The 21,789-nt window shown below is 41.9% G+C and overlaps 1 protein-coding gene across 2 annotated transcripts in view; it reads left to right on the forward strand.

The window, feature by feature from the left end:
- The first annotated feature begins 1,978 nt into the window (after positions 1-1,978).
- The window catches only part of SERGEF (secretion regulating guanine nucleotide exchange factor), a 278,977-nt gene continuing 259,166 nt past the window's right edge, over positions 1,979-21,789 (forward strand). Inside the window, exons 1-8 of one of the 2 annotated variants that reach the window (XM_037839296.1) lie at positions 1,979-2,146; positions 5,414-5,549; positions 6,692-6,847; positions 7,409-7,503; positions 11,064-11,124; positions 13,793-13,906; positions 15,646-15,708; positions 19,339-19,497. In XM_037839296.1, the coding sequence (XP_037695224.1) occupies positions 2,087-2,146; positions 5,414-5,549; positions 6,692-6,847; positions 7,409-7,503; positions 11,064-11,124; positions 13,793-13,906; positions 15,646-15,708; positions 19,339-19,497 (844 nt within the window). In that variant the 5' untranslated portion in view covers positions 1,979-2,086. The remainder of the gene's footprint in view (positions 2,147-5,413; positions 5,550-6,691; positions 6,848-7,408; positions 7,504-11,063; positions 11,125-13,792; positions 13,907-15,645; positions 15,709-19,338; positions 19,498-21,789) is intronic. The other variant, XM_037839295.1, reaches the window with a different exon arrangement.

Consider the following 21,789-nt stretch of genomic DNA (forward strand, 5'->3'; position numbering starts at 1 on the left):
GAATTTTTCTTTCTTAGCCTGTAGGAATCTAGTGGTCAACTCTTATGGGTGTTACCCTCCAGAAATTCCCTTGGACAGGGTCTAAGATCATCCCCAGCCAATTTTCTATTGCATGGGAGAAACTCTAGCATTTTTTGCCTTGAAAATGTCTGGGTGTGAAATACCTCCTCAAAGCATCAATCTGTCTCTGTTCAACTGATAGGGAAGTTATCCAGTCACAACCCACTGGATTTTTCTGGACAAATTGTACAGCAGCTTGCCAGAGCCCCAGTCTTGAGGGGATGCATAGCAAGCTCTCCAGGTCACTCTGCTGAAGCTCCTTTCCTTAGATACAAGATGGGCAGGACTCACAGCACATTGATGGTTCTCTCCACATATCCCACTAGAATTCTCTTCTGGCCTCCGCAACCTCTTTCATAGACTGGAAGCCACATACTGGTTTCTAGACACCTCTTCCTCAAGTTCTACTTTGGTTTTTTTTTACACTTTTCTTTACAATGTAGGAGTAATTGGTACCTATTGGCTTGGTGACTCAATCAAAACTGAGGTGGGAAGGATTCCATTTTTTCATGCTATTTCACATGCTTGAAAGGAATGGTCAGAACAAAAAAAAGCAGTTGGCAAACATGGAATACTTTCTGCATATCAAGTTTCTAGAGAGTGAAGAGCTGCTTTGTCTCTCTCAGGTTTGCATTTTTCTTAGTGTGGTCACTGATGTTCTCCAGATGCCAAAGGCTGGTGAAGTAAAGGTGAATTGCCCTCAAGTGGTCTCACAGGCAGAAACCTCCAGGAGGGAAGTGAGTGGAAAGGACTGTATAGAAGCTCATTTGAGCCACTTCTCAGCAGTTCCCAGGCATAAAAGATGAGTACTTTTGCCCACAAGGTGATGTGTGGCTTGGAAAACATAGATTATGTATAGAAAATAAAATAAAAATAATCTGTAATTGTAATCCATCACCCAGTGTGTGTGTGTTTGTGTGTTGCTTTTAAAAATGAAAACTGATACTTTTTTTTTGTTAAAGTATCATGAATGTTTTCCTTATTTAATATCCTTCCAAAATATAATTTTAATCGCAGCCTAGTATTCCATTGCATGGCTATGCCTTAATTTAACCAGTTCAGTTTTAGACATTTAGGTAGATTCTAAGGTTTTTTTCTCTGTTACACTCAACCGCATAATGAATACCTTGCAGCCTAAGTCTTTGCACACAGCTCTATTTATTTTCTTGTGATAAATGAATGACAGTGGAACTACTGGATAAAATTACATACATTCACATTCTTAATATGCATTGCAACATTTTCCTTCAGGAAGACTGTGCTTATTTAATTCTCACCAGCGGTGTATAAGGGTGTCTGATGAGAGCCATTTTATAGGAAAATCTTGGTTGGGTCAAAATTAACCAGTATTGATTACTGGAGTTAAGGCAGGGCCATGCCAGGAGGGTGAGAAGGCTTCCCGGACAAGAATGAGGACCAGCTCCTCATTTAAGACACTACACTCACCTACCAAGAAGCTTCCTCAGATTTTGCAAACGCACACCCAAACAGGCTCAGACAGTTCTACCCAAGACCCTGGAACAGGCCCCCTTCCACCACCAAGTAGTGATACAATGCTTGCCCCGTCAGCCACTCTGGACTGTTGTGGGAGTCCAAGAAACAAAACAAAACAAAACAAAACAAAAAACCGCAAAGGAGTTTTGTGAACATTTGACTGTAGTGCACCTGTACGAAATGATCACTAAAAATAAAGTGCGAAGGGAGGGACAGAGAGGCAGGGCCACCAAGCGCAACAGGAAGCTCCCAGCACGCCCGGGCGGGGAGACGCGCGGCGGGGCGGGGCGGGCCGAGGAGGCTGCCTGGCCCCGCCGGCATCCCGGTCGCGGCCGCACTAAGGCTCCGCGGGTCCCCGGCGACACCGCGCGCAAGGTCCTCGGGAGCGCGCGCAGCCCCCGCCGGCTCCTCCCACACGACAGACCCCGCCCCCGCTCCAGCCCCTCCCTGCGCCGGCCCCTCCCCGTCGCCTCTCCCCGGCCAACCCCTTCCCACGCCAACCTCCCCGGAAGTGCTGGCGGAGCGTTCTTGAATGGAGCGCGGACCTTGCGCCTTGGCGTCCGCCTCCGCCACGATCGCGCTGTTCGCTTGGGTACGTGACTCCGCCCCGGGTTGGAGCCTCTGGGACTGAGGGGCGAGGGAGACGCGGGAGCTCCGATCCTCGGCGTGGGCACATCTGGGGCCCGGGCGGCGGAGGTCCAAGCCCGGTTCTGGGTTGGAGGATCCTGAGCTGGGGCTGAGGAGGACAGGACGGGGAGGGACGGGTCTGCAAGACGTGACCTAGGGGCCTGTTAGCTGATGGGGTCCGGACCAGAGGGGCTGGGGCGCAGCGGGAAGAACCTGCCTGCAGGCCAGAGCGTCTGGTTTCGCGAGGGACCTTAGGCCCAGATAGCGCTGGAGAAAGACTGCGTGGAGAGCTCTGTAGAGAGAGGATCGCCCGGTCCTAGAGTCCTGTGGGGGCCACCTGTTCCCCGCACCCTCCCATTGCCTGGAGGAGGGACACCCTTCCCCAGCTCCACTCCAGCCTAGCCGGAGCATACTTTGGATGTGAGGTCTGTGGTGTTTGACGGTGCACAAGGCAGAGACCGTGCATTTTTGCTGATATTCTGCTGTTGGGAGCGTGGGAGTCTGGGCTGGTGTTGGTTTGACAGGAGCACTGAGAGAGACAGGTTCATCTTTATTATGTTGTGACTGGGAGAGAGGAAGATTTGTGCACAGGAGTGTGCGGCAGGCATCCAACCAGCATGCATGGATACAAGCAGAGAGTGTCCTGTGGTTCTTCGTAACACTTATCCCAATTGTAACGGCATGCATAATTTGTTAATGTCGGTCTCCCTGGCTAGAACCATAAGCGTCCTAAGGGTGAGGACTGTGCCATGCTTGGTGCCTGGCCCATTGTAGGTAAATGAATGAGTTCTGCCATGGGTCCAGCCATGAGTTGGTCTTTTGGAAAATACACAGAGTGAAAGACTCCAATTCTTCCCAAGGGGGAAGGAGGTAACAACTACATTGCTGTTAAAACCAGTATTTATTGACTGATTTAAAAAAAAGATAATTAGCAGTACAGGGCAGCACTTGTTAAATATAAGGCTGCAGGTTGACAGAAGGGAGGATGTAGTCTGGCCCCAAGAAGTCTGGCTGGCCAAGTGTCTTTGAGGCAGCACTTGAGCTGGGAATGGAGCTGGGGATTGAATGTGTGCCTGGGGTGAGTGCTGTTTCTGGCTTTTTCAGCCAGAAGATTGGGATCTGAGTGGATAGAGGCCTTTTAGATGAGGCCTTGTCTGTAATGAAACAGAAAATCATTGAGCCCAACCCCACTGCTGGGCTTGGAGGCCTGATGGTATGTTTTCTCTCTGCATAATCTGTGTGGAGGAGATTTACCCCGTTGTGGTCCTGTAAGGGTAGGGGGTGGGGGACAGGGAAGGGAGGAGGGGGTTCTGAAATGTTTGTCAGCGGGGAGCTTTAACGGGTTGTATTAAATATCCTACAATCTGGACTTAGGGTCTCTTGACCACGTTACAGAAGTTAGGGACCACAATTTGAATCCCAGAGTGCTTGTGTTTTACTTTTCCCTCAGGTGTTCAGCAGCCAGCAGCCCTGTAATGGGGCAGTCGCCGAGATCTCAGGGCTCAATAGGGTTGAAAAATCAGTTATGTGTAAGCACTGCTCTTCATATTGTGCAACAGACTTTTATTTGGTCTTTCCTAGGTAGGTACTTATAGGGTCATACATTCATTCACCACATAAATATATATGCACCTTCTCTGGGTCAGCATGGTACCGGGTGCAGGGGAAATAGCAATGAGCCAAACAAAGTTTCTGCCCTCAATGGAGTATACTTTGTATATATAATGTAATGTCAGGGTGTGATAAGTGCTAGGAAGAGAAAAAAAAAAAAGGCAGAAAAAGAGGATAAAGTGATGGGGGTGCTATTTAGGTATGCTCTTGGCTGGTTTGCCATATGTCCTTTTTTTTTTGGCCTTTTATCATTAGAGACATGGTATGATGAACAGAGCTAGCCCTGGACATTTGACTTGCTGCTTACCAGCTATATATTGTAGAAAGTTACTTAACCTCTCTGAGCCTTAGTTTCTTCATCTGTAAAATGGGAGTGATAAAGCCCATCTCCTAGATTGTTGTGAAGATTAAATGAGAGTGCCCAGGACCTTGGGAAGTACTCAGTAATTGGGAGCTAATATTACCCCTGTGGATCTCTGGGAAACTTGCCCTGCCCTGGCTTTCTCTTCCAACTTGGAGTCCCTGCAGCCCAGGTTGGCTGTGAAATAGGCTACAGGGGGACAGGATTTTGTTTGTATGTATGTGTGAATGTGTGTGTGTGTATGTATGTATGCACTTTTGTAGTTACTTTAAATCACTTTCCCTCATTCAGCTGTCTTCAAAAACGAATACATTTTAAAGGTTTTATTATTCACCTCCAGGAAGAACCAGCCAGAAGGTAGATAACTTGAAGAAATTATAAAGATTTCTGACATCTTAGAAAGTTTCTCCCTGCAGGTCCACAATCCCTTGTTTTCAATTCTGAATACAAAAGTTCCGAAAACCCAAAACTGACACAAGGCCATTTATAGTCTTTGCCTACTTGATTGTTTGTAACTTTGGCTGCAGAAATATTAGTTTTTGCTTATGAGGCACTGTTTTCCATGATGTATGATGTATACTCTATTACCTTTCTAAAATCCATAAACTACATCTGGCTACAATAGTTTTGGATTAGGGATTCTGGGCTTATATTACATAATGACAGTAGACATATTGTCCACCCAGAGGTGGTTTGTCCCCTTGCAGGAATATGTGAATCTTGGAATCACAAAACACTGTACTTGGAAAGGCCCTTAGAGATCACTGCCAACTTTCTTTGATTGTGCAGATGAAATAACAGTGATGTGCCCTGCTTGAGGGCACAAAATCCTTAAGTAACTTTGATTAAAAAAAAGTCATTGCCAGTTTTCCCAGTGAGGGTATGGGAGACGGACAAGAATTAGTTGCAGTGCATTTCCCACCCCCTTTGTCCCCATTCCCTCCTCATCATTTTTTTCCTTAGCCTCCCCAGCTCATTGGCCATTATCAGAAGGAACACATGTGGGATGTGGCATTGAAAGGGAAAGTGAGGACCTATCATTGGATAGGTCGTGGATGCTAAGGCCTCCTCTCACGTGGAAATCGTGGTGGTCTGAGGATGGGGACATGATTTAAGCATGGATTGTCTATAACAACCTTTTAAGCATTGGAGCGAAATTTCATCTGAGAGGTATATCAAGGTGAGGAAGATAGGGACAGTAAGCAGTCATTGACAGTGGTGGTTCCCATATTTTTTCATCTTGGCTTATTTAATCCGTAGGGTGCGAATAGCTATGGGCAACTTGGCCTTGGCCATAAGGAGGATGTGCTTTTGCCCCAGCAACTGAATGACTTCTGTCAACCTGGATGTGTCAGGAGGATTACGGGAGGAGGAGGCCACTCTGCAGTTGTCACAGGTAACTTCTTTCAAGAGTAGATACCTGCTCATTTTCTTATTTAGACATTTCCCCCTAGGATGTTATATTGTCATTTTTCAGCCTTTTGTGTTTTAAGGAGAAAAACATTTTTGTGAAAGAGCCAAGTTATCATCAGAGAAACCTAGGTTGTCTGAGCTAGAAGTATATTAGTGATATTCTAGGCCTGTCATCTTCATTATATAAATGAGGCTCAGAGAGGAAAACTGATTGCTTAAGGTCACAAGACAGATTAGAGGCAGAATTGGAGCATGCCTCACATTATATACCATATATTGCTATGTAACTTTCACGTATGGCTTAGAAGGCTTTGCAGTTTAATTGAATATTTTTTAGGAGCAAGAATTTTGTCTTTTCCTTAACCTTTCCTCTCAGTACCTGGGGTAGTACAAGTGCTACAGTATTGCAAAGGAGGCATATTGCATCTTGGTTAAGAGCTCTGGAATCAAATTGCCTGGGTTTAGCCCCTGGTTCTGTGACTTGTCAGTTGTGTGGCCTTAAGTAAGTTATTTAATCTCTCTTGTGCCCTCTCTGTAATGTGGGGATAATGATGTTGCAAGAGGAGACTCAAGGAGTCAACAGGGCTGCATTAAAACTGACATGGGCCCTTGGTGCTTTTTCCTATGTAGACCTGTCCTCCATAAAGAAATGCAAGTGCATTGGTATAAAGATGAATACAATCCAGGCTGGATTTGTGATTATATATTCATTAGTATTACATTTATTTTTTTCTTATTTTAAAAGAAATTAAAATTAAAACATTTTTGTGGATCCCTAAAAGTATTGTGGGCCCTAGGCACTGTGATAAGTAGGCCCTGCATGGAAAACTCTTCGAAGAGTGCCTGGCACATCCTAAGTGCTCAATAAATGTGGACTTTTATTGTTACAGTAGATGCTTAATTTGGTGATTGATTGGTCACTACTCTAGGACTTAGAGTTTCCGTTTAGATATTAGAGTTGAGCTCCTTGGCCCTATGCCTTTTGATGTCAGAGCACATTAACATATGTGATGGGAAAAAAAAGTTATTAGTCTGTGACTCCAAATAATTAGTGAAACCTTTCTGCTTCTTTGGCTGTTGTAATTTCCCCTGTGTGCACTATCATTGAAGCGTTATATTTTGCAGATAGAGGAGGCCTTTTTGTTTGTGGCTTGAACAAAGATGGGCAACTGGGACTTGGTCACACAGAAGATGTTCTGTATTTTACCCCCTGCATGCCCCTCCTTGGCTGTCCCATCCAACAGGTGGCCTGTGGCTGGGATTTTACCATTATACTCACAGGTAGGTTCACACCTGGGTAAATCTATATCACTGTGAAGGCTTTGGGTAAGAAGATCATGATGGTTGTGACATGATGGTGATTAAATGAAAGCCTCTTTTTGTTTAAAAAAAAAATCACATTATGTACCGTATATTGCTATTTAACTTTCACGTATGACTTAGAAGTCTTTGCAACACCGTGTTCTCTCTGGTTGTTAAGGAAAGTTCTGACATGCCTTTTGCAAGGAGAGTTTTCATGTTAAAGGAAACTGGGTTGGAGAACTTTTGCCAGACACTGGAGAATGGACTAGTTCACCTTTGGTGGCCCGTTCCTGTCCAAAAGTTCATTATAACTGTGCACCTAGACTAGCTTAACTGGCCAGGAGTGCTAGATAAGGTTTACCATGGGAGAATATGGTGGAAAAATGTGAGGAAATTAGGGGTCACTATAGCAGTGATGGTGGCTTTTTCTCAGTGATGATTTTTTTTTGGTAGATATGGTTGGGAAGAACCATTTGGTCTCTGTGAAGCCAGACTGCAGAGCAGTACTTAAATTGCCTTTCACATACTTGAATTTTGCAGAAAATGGTCAAGTTCTATCTTGTGGATCCAACTCGTTTGGCCAGTTAGGAGTCCCTCAGGGGCCTCGAAGATGTATTGTTCCCCAGGCCATTGAGGTAAGGACAGCACCTAATATTGAATACCTAATATTTGATTTGCCCATGTCCTGTCAAAGTGATGCTGAGAGCATCTTGATAACAGCTGCGGCATTATCTTTCATGTGATCTGAATTTTAGAATTGTCATTGCTTTTTCCAGGGGATTACAGTTATCACTTCCCGGAATAAAAGGCTGGATGCCTGAAATCCCACAAGGAGGAGAATTAGAGTTGGAAAACTTAGGGCCTTCTGGGAAAAATTGGGTCACAGGGATAGATGTTGTGAGTAACTCCTTGGAAAAACCTTTGATAGGCCTAATCTGCATTTTAAATTTATGTGAAATAAAACAATAAAGGTAGTACATTTCATAAAGACATTAATGACATTTTACAATTCTAAAATTAGTAACAATGGGAACTGTATTATTAATTTCTGTTTAACCATTGCTAGAAATTTTTCATAATCTTTTTTTCCTGTGGCTTCATGAAGTTCATGAAGTTCGGTTTGCTAAAGCTTCCAGAATGCAATGTATCAGGAAATGTGTTGGCTTTTTTAATGGGAATTTATTAGCTTACAGATTCACAGTTCTAAGGCCATGAAAATGTCCAAATTAAGGCACCAAGAGGATGACACCTTCTCTGAGCAAAGGCCGATGGCGTCGGGTTCCCCTGTCACATGGGAAGGCACATGGTGACATCTGCTGGTCCTTCTGTTCTGAATTCTGGTTTCAGAATGACTTGCTTTCTCTCCAAATCTCTTGGGCATTTCCCTCTTATCTTGTCTGGGTCCTTCTTGCTTCTTCTGGGGCATTTTCTTTCTAAACTCTCTCTCCCTGAGCTCTCTTAAAAGATTCCAGTAAGGGATCAAGACCCACTGTGAATTGGTGGGTCACATCTCCATGGAAACAACCTAATTGAAGGGTCCCACCCAACAATAGGTCTGCCCCTGTAAGAATGGATCAAAAGAACATAGTCTTTTCTGGGGTATATAACAGCTCCAAACCAGCACAACCTATAAATATGTTTTGCCTCATAGCACAAAACATGTTCCCTAAAAGTACCACACACACCTCTCTCGGTTTCTGGCTTTCCACGTAAGTGCCCTCTGCCTTCCATTTGTCAGTGACTTCCACCTCCTGAGACTCATTCTTTGTCAGCCCCTTATGTATGTTTTAGCTTGTTTCCTTCCTAGTCTTTATCTTTCCCACAACTTTATTACAAAAAAATCTGTTTCTTCTTTATCTATTCTAGACCCCTTTATATATAATTATTTGCAATAGAAACATTTTAATATTTATATATAATGGAACCAAAATTTTTATGGTTTTACAAATGGTAAAAAAAAGCAAATTCCCATCTATTAGAATTTTAAGTAGGGGGAATGGTAGGAAATTGCCAAAGTAAAATATAATAGAAATTCATTTATTATTTAATTGCAACAGTTATGAGGGGTACTGTGTTTAGGCAGGGAGAAGAAAGGTAAAAACCTCCAGCATTTGAAGGTTTTTAGCTTAGTAGTATGTGGTTAGATATATGAACACCTAAATGTAGTGCTGTGTTATAGGGACTATGATAGATGTTTGTATAACCCCAAAGGAGGGAGTGTTGGACTCTTATCTAGGGGAAGGGTTGGGTGAACACAGGCTTGAGCTAAGTCTTGAAAACTGAGTAGAAGTTTATCTGGCTTAGGATGGGTGGGTGGGTGAGGGGGTGTGATGCACAGAGTAGGTGCAAAAGAAGAGCACTCCAGGCAGAAGGAATTATGTCAGCAAAGGAACAGAAGCATGAAACAGGAGGGTCTGAGATACTGCAAGAAGTTTAGTATGGTTGGAGTATAAAGAAGTGGTAGAAATGCCAGGACGGGGTGGATGGTGAGGTAGGCAGGGGGGAGGTTGTTTATGACAAATGAGAGGGCCCAGACAGGGAAGCATGGAAGACAGAGGATGGATTGAGGGAAGATTCCTTAGGGAATTCTTGCCAATAATCCAGACAAGAGATGATCTTGGCCCAAACTAACGCAGTGGAAGTGATGGAGGTGAGTGGTGCTGAAGAGATCGAATTCATACAAAAAGCCTTTCAGTTAGTTTTGAAAAGAAAAAAGAAAAAAATATTTTAAGGAGAGTGTGTTCAAATTGTATTAGAAGTGAGATATGATCCCGTGCCCCGCCTTCAATGCCTCTTCAAAGCTAATATATTGTGGGCTGCGTAACAGAAGTGTTGTCTCCAGAAGCAAGGCCAGAGCCCATCCTTTGTGCAGGTCAGACTGCATGAAGTGTGCTCTCTTGTGGGTTCTGTGGTTAGGCTTTGGGCACAAAGGTGATTAAGACTCAGGCCCTTGAGGGCCCTAAAATTTAGAAAGACACTGTGGATCTACAAACAAATGAGTGTGATAAAGCCCCATAGGGGCTGGGATTGATGCATTTACTGTCCCTTTAAAAGAGAGATTGACTAAGAGCATATTTAGAAGAGAGAAACGAGGAGGTGAGGGAATTTGAAACCTTGCCACCAGAAAGGTGATGGCTGATGGAATTGGGGATGTTTGGCCAACAGAAGAGGTATGTATTGGTTATCCACTGTTGTGTAACAAATTACCCTTCAAATTAGCAGCTTAAAACAACAAACATGTATTGTCTTACAATTTCTGAGGGGCAGGAACGAAGAACAGCTTAGTTGGTCTCTCATAACTTTGCAGTCAGGACGTCTGCTGGGGCTGTAAGCAGTCATCCGAAGGCTTGCCTGGGCTGGAGGATCCACTTCCAGGCTCTCTCGTGTGCCTGTTGGCAGGGGGCCTCAGTTCCTCACCACAGGGACCTTTCTGTGGGACTGTTCGGGCATGGCAGCCGGCTTCCCCCAAGTGATCCAAGAGAGAGAGGCCAAACAGGCAGCCTCAGTGCCTTTTGTCACTTAATCTCTGAGTCACACGTCCTTATTCTATTCACTAAGTCCAGTCTACACTCAAGGGGGAGAGGAAGAGATAAATGGAACTGTGCCAAGTTGGAACAGGCATCCGGGGAAATGGTGCATCTCGTGTCACTGGAAACAGGTGTTTGGCAGGGCTAGGATGACTGCTTGGTGGGGTGGGTGGAAGGGTGTCTAGCATTGATGGAGATTGGACTAGATTAGGGGTTAGCAAACTGTAGCCCTTGATAAATAAAGTTTTATTGGAACACAGCCATGCTTATTCATTTATGTATTTATTGTCTCTGATGGCTTTTATGCTACTGTGGCTGAGTTGAATAGTTGTGACAGAAACCGTATTGCCTACAAACTCTAAAATATTTGCTATCTGGCCCTTTACAGAAAAAGTTTGTTTAATCCCTGGACTGGATGACTTTGAAGGTCCCTCCCAGCCCTATGATATCACAACATTGTGATATGTTACTGTAGTTATGCTTCTTAAGAATTTTTTTCTTTTAGGGTGCATATAGAAATATTCCCAGGTTAAAAGTGTATGGGGGGAACGTCCTTAAACCAGTCAGGCACATAATGGGACCATGCTGCATTGTATTTGGGTATAAATATCATAAACTTTGTGGATGGATGATTCTGAGATCTAAATCCTTTGTCTTTGTTTTGACAGCTACTGACAGAGAAGGTTATGTGTATTGCTGCTGGCCTGAGGCATGCATTAGCTGCTACAGGTGATCATTTTGCTTTTATTTTTTAAATAGTATTGTGATAAGGAGAAACTGAGCTTTAGGAGAAGTAAGTTTTAAGGAGTACTCCTTATTTCAGAGTGTCCTGTTGTGTTGCAATTCTGATTTAAAGGAGGGAGCTAATAAAAGCACAAGTCACATGGGAAAGCCTTTGGCAGGCAGGGAGAAAGGAAATGAACTTTTCTAGCTCTTTATTACATTCCAGGCTTGGAACTAGGGTCTCTTGATTTCGTTACCTCATTTAATCCTCATAGCTGTGGTATGAATGAGGAAACTGAGGCCCAGAGATGTTAAAATGCTGTCAAAGGTTACACAGGGAGTAAGATTGTAAAAGCTAGAGCTGGGATCAGAGACTGGGGTGGTCTGAATTCCAAGGCCTGTGTCCTTTGCAGTAACTAGGCTGCCTCCCTAGTGGATTTTAATGTTTATTCGTTTAAAAGCTTCAAGTGAGCTTGTCGCCTGGACCGTGAGTGGGGGGGCTGACAGTGCTTTTGAGATTGAGAGTGTGGGGTGGAGAGGGGCTTTGCGTGTGGAAGAGCAGAGACACTTTTCTCCCTCCCTCCCTCATTCCCCTCCCCGCCTCCTGTTGGCTGAAGGACAGCACTACCTGGCTGTGGCAGCCGAGGCTCAAGTGCTGGGTGAGTCCATTTGTAGGGCGGATGGAGGAGCAAGTAGGTGAGAAGGAGTCCAGTGCAGCACTGTGCAGATGGTCCTCTGGCGGTTAGCATTCATTAAATTTTTTAAATTCAACTTTTTATTTTGAAATAATGTAGATCCACATGCAGTTGTAAGCAATCATACAGAGAGATCCCTTGCATCTTTCCCTAGTTTTCCTAATGGTAACATCTTGCAAAACTGTAGTATAATATCACAACCAGCATATTGACATTGATACAGTCAAGACATACATTTCTAGCACCACAAGGATCCTCATGTTGCCCTTTTACAGCCACATCCACTACCCTCCCACCCCCATCCCATTCTTAATCCCTGGCAGCCACTCATCTGTTCTTTATCACTATAATTTTGTCATTTCAAGAATGTCATATAAATGGAGTCACATAGTATGTAACTTTTTGGGTTTAGCTTTTCATCGCTCATTGTAATTGCCTGGAGATTAATTCAAATTGTTGTGTGTATCAATAATTTGTTTCATTTTATTGCTGAGTCATATTCCATGGTATAGATATGCTGCAATTTGTTTAACCATTCACCCACTGAAGGGCATGTGGGTTGTTTCCACTTTTGGGCTATTATGAATAAAGCTGCTATAAACATTCACGGACAGGTTTTTATATGAACATAAGTTTTCATTTCTCTGGGATAAATGCCCAGCACTGTAATTGTGGAGTCGTATGGTAGTGATTATACTTTTATAAGCAGCTTCTTCTCTTAGAAATCAGCAGGGCAGGAGAATTGCATATCATTGCTTTACTTCCCCGTTTCCTACCAACTTTCTATAATTGCTAGACTTATGTGTACATTTCTGTCCAGTTACAAAGCAAACACAGTTCTCATTATGTGTTTAACTTAGCTGTAAACCACCCCTCCAGTTTAAATCTGTAAATATTTCTGTATGCATCTCTAAAAGATAAGAACTCTTTTTGAAAGCATTACCATAATACCATCATCATGTCTTAAAAAAAATTAACAGTAATTCTGTATTATCAAATATCCAGTTGTGTTTAAATTTCCCTGATTGTGCCAATTTTTTTTTTATCATTTGTTCGAATCAGATTCTGAATAAGTTCTCTACATTGTAATTGGTTCATCTATATATCAAGTCACTTTTAATCTATAGATTGCTTTTCCTCTCTTTTTTTTTCCTCCCTTATTATTTATTTGTTGAAGAGATTGTTAATTTGAATACAGCACTGTGCTCTGCTCACACGTAGCTTATTTTTCATTAAGCAGGCTTGCTGTTGAGGCTTAAAGGGACCGTTGGTTATAGGATACTTCCAGAGGAGCAGAATTCTGTTGTTGCTGTTGGGTGATGGATTTTAGTTGCATACTCTGACTGTAGACCAAATGTATAGAATTTCATCTAGGCATTTGTATGAAGCTCAGGATGTGTATGTGAATTAGATTCAGTGGACATGGAAATAAAAAGCCATTCCACTGAAATAATGGCAATTTTGAAACTATTTTGCAATCATACATATGTATTTATTTGGCCTTCAGGAATCTTTGAATTCTTCTTGGTATAGTAACACATTAGGTGTTAGGAGAGCTGGGTCCTAGTATTTTCTTTGCACACACTCCCTGTGTGATTTTGGACTAATCACACTCCCTCATTAGGGCCTCAGTTTCCTCATCTAGTAAATGTTCTTTCCTGCTTGGACTGGAGTCTGATTGGTCCTTTCAAGTTTATTATGAAACAAGGTTTCATTCCAGTGATTTGCTCTGGGGCTTTTGGGAGGGAGTTTTACTAAGTTAGAATTTTCTTTGATGGCCTTGAATTGCCCTGAAGACTAGATTGTGAGTGGCTTAGTGGTAATCCCTGTGACTGGTCACAGGACCCCTTGAAGCAATGAGGGGGTTCTAGTTGACTGAGAATGAGTTGGAAATCTCCCAGAGCACTGAAGTTAAAAGAGCCGTCTGGTCTTACCCTCATATGCATTTTCTCTGCTTTCTCTTCTGCTCCTTTGGGCAGCAAGTGGCATCGTGTTCCAGTGGGGGACCGGTTTGGCATCATCCGGACGGCGATTGTGTCCTGGGCAGACTCTTCCATTATTTTTGACAGCAAGGGAACCAAGCAGAGTGACAGGTGAGGCCCTTATATGAGATAGGTGGCTGGAAATAATGTGTAGCAATAGTGAGCCTCTAACTTCTGAATCCCTAATCAAACCACCCACCAGGTACTGGAGTAGTTGCATAGAATTCTGCCCCTCTAAGCTTACAGCATGGCTGAGAGCAGATGAGGTTGCACCCTCTCTGCAGGCACATCCCATGCCCAGTTCCTTCTCCCAAAAGGAGGATGGAGGGATGGGCTAGGAGTGTTCCTCTGGGAGTGAGGTATAAGGGTGTTGGGATCACTGTGATTTTTCTGAGTCCTGAAGGCCCTCCCCTTCAGCTGGGGTTGGGGTTAGCCTCCCTGGAGCCTGTGGATAATCTTAGAAAAGGGAATGGGGGCACTGGATGCTAGACAGGCAGTCCACTTCTTATGACATTTAAAACATTCGTAATAAAAACTCATACTTCCCAAACATTTTTCCTGCCTTAGCAAGGTGTTCACTGCTCCCTGGGCATATCCTGCTTTCTGATTCCTCTGTGCCTTTGTGCCAACTGTTACCTTTGATTAAAATGTCTTTTTCCCCCTGTTCTCCCTGGGAAAAATCCCAAGAATTTTTCAAGGCTTAGCTCAGATACAGCTTTCTGAATAATGACTCTTTCCTTTTCTAGCCTCCATTGCCTTTCGTTCATGTGTATTATTATTAATTGTTTCTTTGTTTTCCCACACACCAGAGATTATGAGCTTTTTGAAGGCAGGAGCTGTGCATTATTTTACTCTATATTTTAGCACAAGACATGTAACTAGAAAAACATTAAAAATGTTTTCAGATCTCAGATGGGGGACAGTGTACCACCTAGAATCAGAGTTGATTTTGGGGAATTTCCTGAGGAGACATAGGAATGGATCATCAACATCCTGCCCTCAAAACCTTTCACTTTTCATTCTCCCATCTTTACCTCATCGTCCTTAGGTGAGCTGGAACCCTGCTGTCCCCTCTTCACCTGAACACTAGGGGCATGGAACTTCTTTTCTTGTGAATGTGGCTGGAAACATCTCCTTTGTCCCTTTATCATCCCACAGAATACTGGAAGGTGTGAGAGCAGTTTTATTAAGACACTAGTTAATTAAACAGAAGTGTCAGAAAAAAGAGTTACAGAATAAGAACACTTTTCTCGGCATGCTAGATCAGATTACCAAAACCAAGTCTAACCAGGTTTGATTTGGATAATACATTGCCAGGGAAGGCAGTGTGAATAAAGGAGGAAACGTGCTGGATTTGGAGATGTAAGGCAGTTCAAATTCTAGTTCTACCTGTGTGTTGTTAGGAGACCTGGATTTGTATTTAAGTGTCTGCACATGATAGCCGCTGCATGTCAGAGATGTCATTGCTTCGTGACCCACTCAGTAGACAGAGCTAGGAAATACATGTAGTATACACTCACAAACATATTTATACATACATTCACCTACATTTATTTTTCTGTCTCTATTAAGCACCATGAATTTACTCTGATATCGCCAGTTGCGACCCAGTAATTACTTGATTCTAGCCTTCTCCTTTTCCTTTCCTCTTTGATAGTGAGAAGCCTGGTTCCCTGTCCAGTCGTCTTGTAACCAGTCTCCCAACCTTGCAGGCCGTCTCCTTTGCCAGGTGCTGCTGTCTCACGCTTTCCCATGCTTAGTGAGCATCTCTCCCTGGGCCCTGTGGTGCTGGCTGGGAGTCCCCTCTCTGCCCAGCTTGCTCTGTTATTAATGCAATTTATTTTTTGTAGGTCTTGAGAATTGTAAATCAGTATGTGTTTTTGCTGGCTCAGACCACTCAGCTACATTAACAGGTAGGTTCCGGCGCTTTTGGTTTAACATGCCATTCAGAATTCTGTGCGTTACTGCCGAAAATGGTGCTATTGTGGTACAGAAGGAAGGTCCTAGACTTTGGAGTCTGGTCTAATCTTAGGAAAGTTACTTTAGTTTTCTGAGACCATTTCCTTGTCTGTAAAATACTTTTATGAGGATAAAGTTAGATAATATGTGTAAAGTACTCATGTCAAACATAGGTTCACTTCCTTTTCTGCTGAGTTTTTCTCAACTGTTCAGTGGGAATAAAGACTATCTTCCTCTCAGGATAATTGTGATTATCAAATCATAAAACCAACAGTATAGTGATATGTAACATATTGCTATCTTATTCATCAAATCCATTTAGGTGTCTGATATAACTAAGCTTTCTAGCTGTTTAATCTCAAACTAATCCATTTTACCCATCTATCTCTTTCTAATCCATTTATCTATCTTATTTACTCTTTCTCTATTTTATTTATTTACCTCTATGTCTCTCTATTGTATTTATCTATCTAATGAATCTTTCTATCTAATCTATATATCTACATGTCTCTCTAAATCTAGCTATGTATATATTTCTCTATTTTATGTATATTTTTCTATTTCTCTAATTTATCTCTATTCCATCTTTTTGATCTATCCATCTTTCTGCCTAATCTGCTTTTCTCTCACACACTGTCTCTGTCTGTTTTTCTGTGCATCCATCCATCCATTTGACACACCCAGCCAATACAGCATAAACTTTCTAGTGATTTTCCCTTGGGAAGCAAAGCAGCCTCTTCTTGAAAGTGGAGGTTATTCTCTCCCCTGGTCCTAGATTGCCCTGACACCTGCTAGTAGACTGAGTCTATAGCTCGGAGAGATTTATTTTGCTGAGACCTCACCTTACACAAAGTTGAAAATTACATTCTTTAAGCAAAGGGGAGTGATTTCCATACTTAGTGTTTTCAGCGTTTGACGTGGAAATTCAGGTGTGTACAGAGTGTATGTAAATTAATGGTGACATGCACCCTTTGACATCAGATTTATGATGTAAATTTGAGAAGCAGCTGTTGTTGCTGGAAAACTTCCAGAACACAGGAGTTTCAATATTTTACAAATTCTCTGAACAATAGATACTTGTTATTCTGTGACTTTAAAACAAAAACTAAAAAAAAAAAAAAAAAGAAACACACCTACTTTTAACCTATGTCTTACATTAGGTAGATTTATATATTTGTTAAAAGTGTTACAGTGAAACAAATGCCAAATAAGGCGCTTGCTTGCTGGATACCTGGTCCCACCTCTCCTTTAAAGAGGAAGGAAGGACTGGAGGCCCCAGGATTGGGAAGGATTCTTTTCTGAGAGTGAGAGTAGGCTAAGTGAATTTTTACTTTTTTTTTAATGGCTGGTGTTATGTAAGCCTAGAGATTCCTTAATTGCTTGCTAACATTAGTTTCTTCAAAGAGTTTTTGATTAGTACATTTATTTTTCATTTAATATGTGGGGCACTTCTATGATGGTGTTTTTTAATACATAGATGAATTGGTTTTTTAAAATTGAGATGTAATCTATCATAAAATTTATCCTTTACAGTGTAAAATTTAGTGATTTTTAATATATTCACAAAGTGACTTGGTTTTTGATCTTTTGAAAGCAAGTTAAAAAAATTGTCAAGTTTAATAACCCTCGCTCCTCATCTAGTTCAGCTGTTAACAAATCAGATTTTGCTTCTTTGGAATTTGTTCAGTGCTCTTTAGATTTCTTTTCTCTGCAGTTGTTGTAGATTATGCAACTCCTTGGCATTGCAGCAGAATTTAATTTTGCCTCTGATGCAACAGTGTATACATTCTCATGTGGAGGGCAACTTGTCTTTTCAAAAAGATGGTTTAGAAATACTAAGATAAATCAAGGCTTATAACAGACATGGGCTTCATCATCAGTGGCATCTTTGTAACTAATAAGTCCATTTAAGGGCTTGATACTTTGTTGAGGGAGACACCTTTGCCCTCTTATAAGTGATTTTCATCCTTTGTACAAGCTGGCGAAGGTCCAGGGAGGTTGCCCTGTCTCTAGGTGTGAAATACACTAGTTTCACAACATAGAACTGCAGAATGTCAGAGCGGCAGTGTCACCTGGGTTACAAAAAAGGCTTCAATGATTTGTCCCCCCTCATTTTAGAGTTGAGGAGACAGAGGGTCAGAGATGTGATGTGATTAAGTAGCAGATCTGGGACTTGAATTAGAGATGCCTGAATCTTAATCTAATGCCATTTAATGATACTGTTAGCTTCTGATCAGTTTTTGGAAATCTACCAGACTGCTATAGGGCAAGCAGTGCTGGAAAGCTTTATTGGGAGGTCACGCGATGCAGTGGAAGCAGAAGCCCTGGCTTCTAGTCCCAGTTTGACTTCTAATTAGCCATGTGATCTTCCAGAAGTCATTGAACATCTCCAAACTTTGATGAATTATGTCCTAGAACAGTGGTGTCTCATAGATATCTAATGCAAGCCGCATTTTAAAAAGTAAAAAGAAACATGTAGGTGAAATTAATTTTAGTAATAGATTATGTTTAACCCAGTATATCCGAAATATTATGAACTATTTTACGTTTTTTTTTGCATTAAGTTTTTGCAATCCTTTGTGTATTTTTCACTTACAACAAGTCTCGTGGACTAACCACATTTCAAGTTCTCAGTAGCCACATGTGGCTAATGGCTACTTTAGTGGATAGCACAGTTGTAGAGCCTAGGAATTTTAGGGTTGGTAAAGCTCTTAGAGATCAACCCAGGAGTCATAAACTAACAACCCATAGGCCAAATTGTAGCCCATGGCCTCATTTTGTTTGAACATGACTGCTTTTTAGATGGGCATGTGCTCTCTGGTTTGCCGCAGTCGCCTACCAGGCTCTGTTGTTACTGGTGTCACCAGTAATGTTGTTGTCCCTTCTAGACCCACTACCTTTAAACTCCCCTCCAATTTTCAGTTGGTGGAACTAAGGCTTAGAGAGGATGTGATTTGGCCAAGGTCACTTGGCTGTTTAGCAGATCCAGGTATAGAAGCCATGGTCACTTGACTCTGAATTTGCTTTTTCTATTAAATTACAATGTCATTCAGTCATATCCCTGCTTATAGCACAGGATTGTTGTGAGGTTTAAGTGAGCTAAAGTACTATACAGACATGATGTGGCGGTATTATATATTCTGTTGGACAGGGTATGTCATGAAGTAATAATTGTGTTTAAAAAGTTTAAGCCTAAATAATATATCTTTTCACCTGTTATTTTTAAAAGTTATTATTTTTCTAACAAAATGTAATGCAAACATATATATAGAAAACAGAGAAACATATGTCTTACACATGGTAGATGTTGAACTAAGTATTTGTTGAATGAGTAAATGAAGGAAAAAAACCACACGTTCCCATTCCTTGACAAACTACTAATAACATTTGGCCATGTTTCCTATGCATAGAATTTTTTTTTGAATTTATATGTTATTCTGAATTTTGTATCCTGCTTTTCTCCATTCAACATTGAAGCATAAGTGTAAAACAACTTTTTATAATCATTTTTTTCAGACTTGGGTTGTTTTCTATCATTTTGACTAATGTTCCTCCACCTTTTTTGTTGCCTTTCTGTTTTTAAGATGCAGGAGAGCTGTATGTTTGGGGGAGCAACAAGCATGGGCTACTGGCAACCCAGGCTACTTTCCTTCCTACACCCCAGAAAATACAAGCATGTTGTTTTCAGAATGAAAAGGTCACTGCTGTCTGGAGTGGGTGGACACACCTGGTTGCTCAAACAGGTGAGAGAGCAGCAGAGAAATTGTGGTTGGTAAGAGCATCTGGGGGCCAGCTGTCTCAACAGCTATGAAGGCTTGGGATTAGGAAGTTGATTTTTATTGATGAAAAGCTTGAAGGACTGGACAGGGGAGGACCTGGGGCCTAGTCCTGCAGTCAGCCAGCATGTGTTACAGGTTTGCAACCCAAAAAAGGCAAGGCTGGGTTACATTAACTCCTTCTGGCCTTAAGAGTTCATGAGGTTTTGAGAAAGCATCCATTGCAGCAAGCAGCACTCATATTTATTCAGATTGATTGGGGAGTCTTTACCTTGTCATAGCGGAAGAAATGACTCTATTTGCATTTGCATGAAAATGTGAAGATAAAGATAAATATTTCAAGATTGAGGCAGGAGCATATTTTGAATCATAGCTGGCATAGTGTTCCAATGTAAACTTCTGTTGACCCTAACAAACTCTGTACATCAATTCAGACATCTCATGTATTCCCTTAGATGTTACCACATCATACCATATAGCTCTTGGCACCTTCATCTTCTCTGGAGTCTTCATTTGTTTTTCCTCTTTCTCTCAAGGTGGTTCTCCTTTCTCAGACTTCATATTCCTTCAGAGACTTTACTCTCAGTTTTCTTTTTCAATGGCCTCTCATCCCTGCCTTCCCAGAGCTCCTGCTGACTTACACGGAGTTCCTCCAGACGAGCAATTTGTAATTCTTAAGATCTGTTATTACGTCAAGACCTTCCGAACCTCAGGGGTTCTCAGGAGTCTCCATGCCTATTCTTGTCCTGCTTGTCAGCTATGCACAGACCTCTAGACTCCAAATACCTGGTGACTGTTTTTCCTGGATGGTCTGGCTTTTGCAGGCTTTCATGTCAGCTTCAGTTATCCTTGGAAAGTCACACATGCTACACATTTGCTCACACAAATACAAACTTATGAGCACTCATATCCATGATGCTTTTAATTAGCTTTTTAAAACAATTTTATGATCTTCTTGGAACACAGGCCTATATAACAAAAAATGTATAATAAACTTTCCATATGTACCACTTCAGAGGATGCTCTAAGGAGAGTATGTCATTCATCTGGAGGAAAATCATGACTTTCCTCTGGAGGTTCAGGCTGCTTAAAGGTCAGGATGATGTCAGAAACTTCTCTTAAAAAGACTTACTGAGGAGAGTAGCTGCTTATTTGTGTAATTGTTTAATATATGTCTTTTTCTACAGGCCATAAATTCTGTGACGGAAAACACCGTATTAGTCTTGTTCACTTCTGTATTTCCACTGCCTGGCAGAGCATGTACTCATTTTCCTGTACCAAACTGTTTCTAGTTAAAAGAAATTAAACGTGCTCAAATGTGTATAAGGCAGGGTAGACAAAGAGGATTGCTGACCTCTTCGCTGGGTTCATTGGCAAAATCCTCTAGTTCAGGAACAGAAGGTTCCACTTTGTCTCTTTGGATTCAGGAGTCCAACCAGGTCAGTTACTGTTTATTAGACACCTATGGAGCAATGCACTAATCCTTGGAGAAGTCAACATGGGCAATGCCTTCCAACTAGAATGTGTAGATAGACTTAAGTCTAAAAATATAGAGAAGAAAGACTTTTCCTTCCATTCCTTCCTTTCTTCATTCATTCATTCATTCATCCATCTATCCATCCATCCATCCGTCTATCCACCCACCCATCATCCAACAAACAAATGTGAGGATCTGTTTACATACCAAATCTCTGTGCTAGATGCAAACCCTGTCTTTAAGGAGACCACTATCCAATAGAGGAGCCAGACCTGTCATCAAATTTCAGTACACTCTAGTATGAGATGTACAACAGTAGAGTGAAGAGCAAGTGCTAAAGTACCATAGAAACTGTGTGGAGGATGTGGTTAGGGGAGGGTTTTCCAAAGACCTACATAGAATCTGGGCTGGCTTTTGAAGGCCGAATAGAGTTTACCAGGTGTCCTAGGGTGAGAAGGGCATCCTGGGACCTTGCTACTGAAAGTTTGTGGACTTGCAGCATCAGCATCACCTGGGAACTAACAAGAAATGCAGAATCTCAGATCCCACCCCAGACCTCCTGAATCAGAATTTGCTTTTTACATTGAAGTTTGAAACACTATTTTAGGAATGGGTTGTGTCTGCAAAATTATTTTGTTCAACTTATTATTAAATGAAGTCAGGGGTCTGGATTAACAATCTGAGGATACTTTTCCAATATTGGTTTGAAGCAAATTATTATTATTTTTTTTTGTTCAGGCAAATTACTTGTATGTGTTCATTAAGGCCATTTAAACTTAACT

The sequence above is a fragment of the Choloepus didactylus genome, chromosome 6 (assembly GCF_015220235.1).
Source record: "Choloepus didactylus isolate mChoDid1 chromosome 6, mChoDid1.pri, whole genome shotgun sequence".
Taxonomy (NCBI): Eukaryota; Metazoa; Chordata; class Mammalia; order Pilosa; family Megalonychidae; genus Choloepus; species Choloepus didactylus.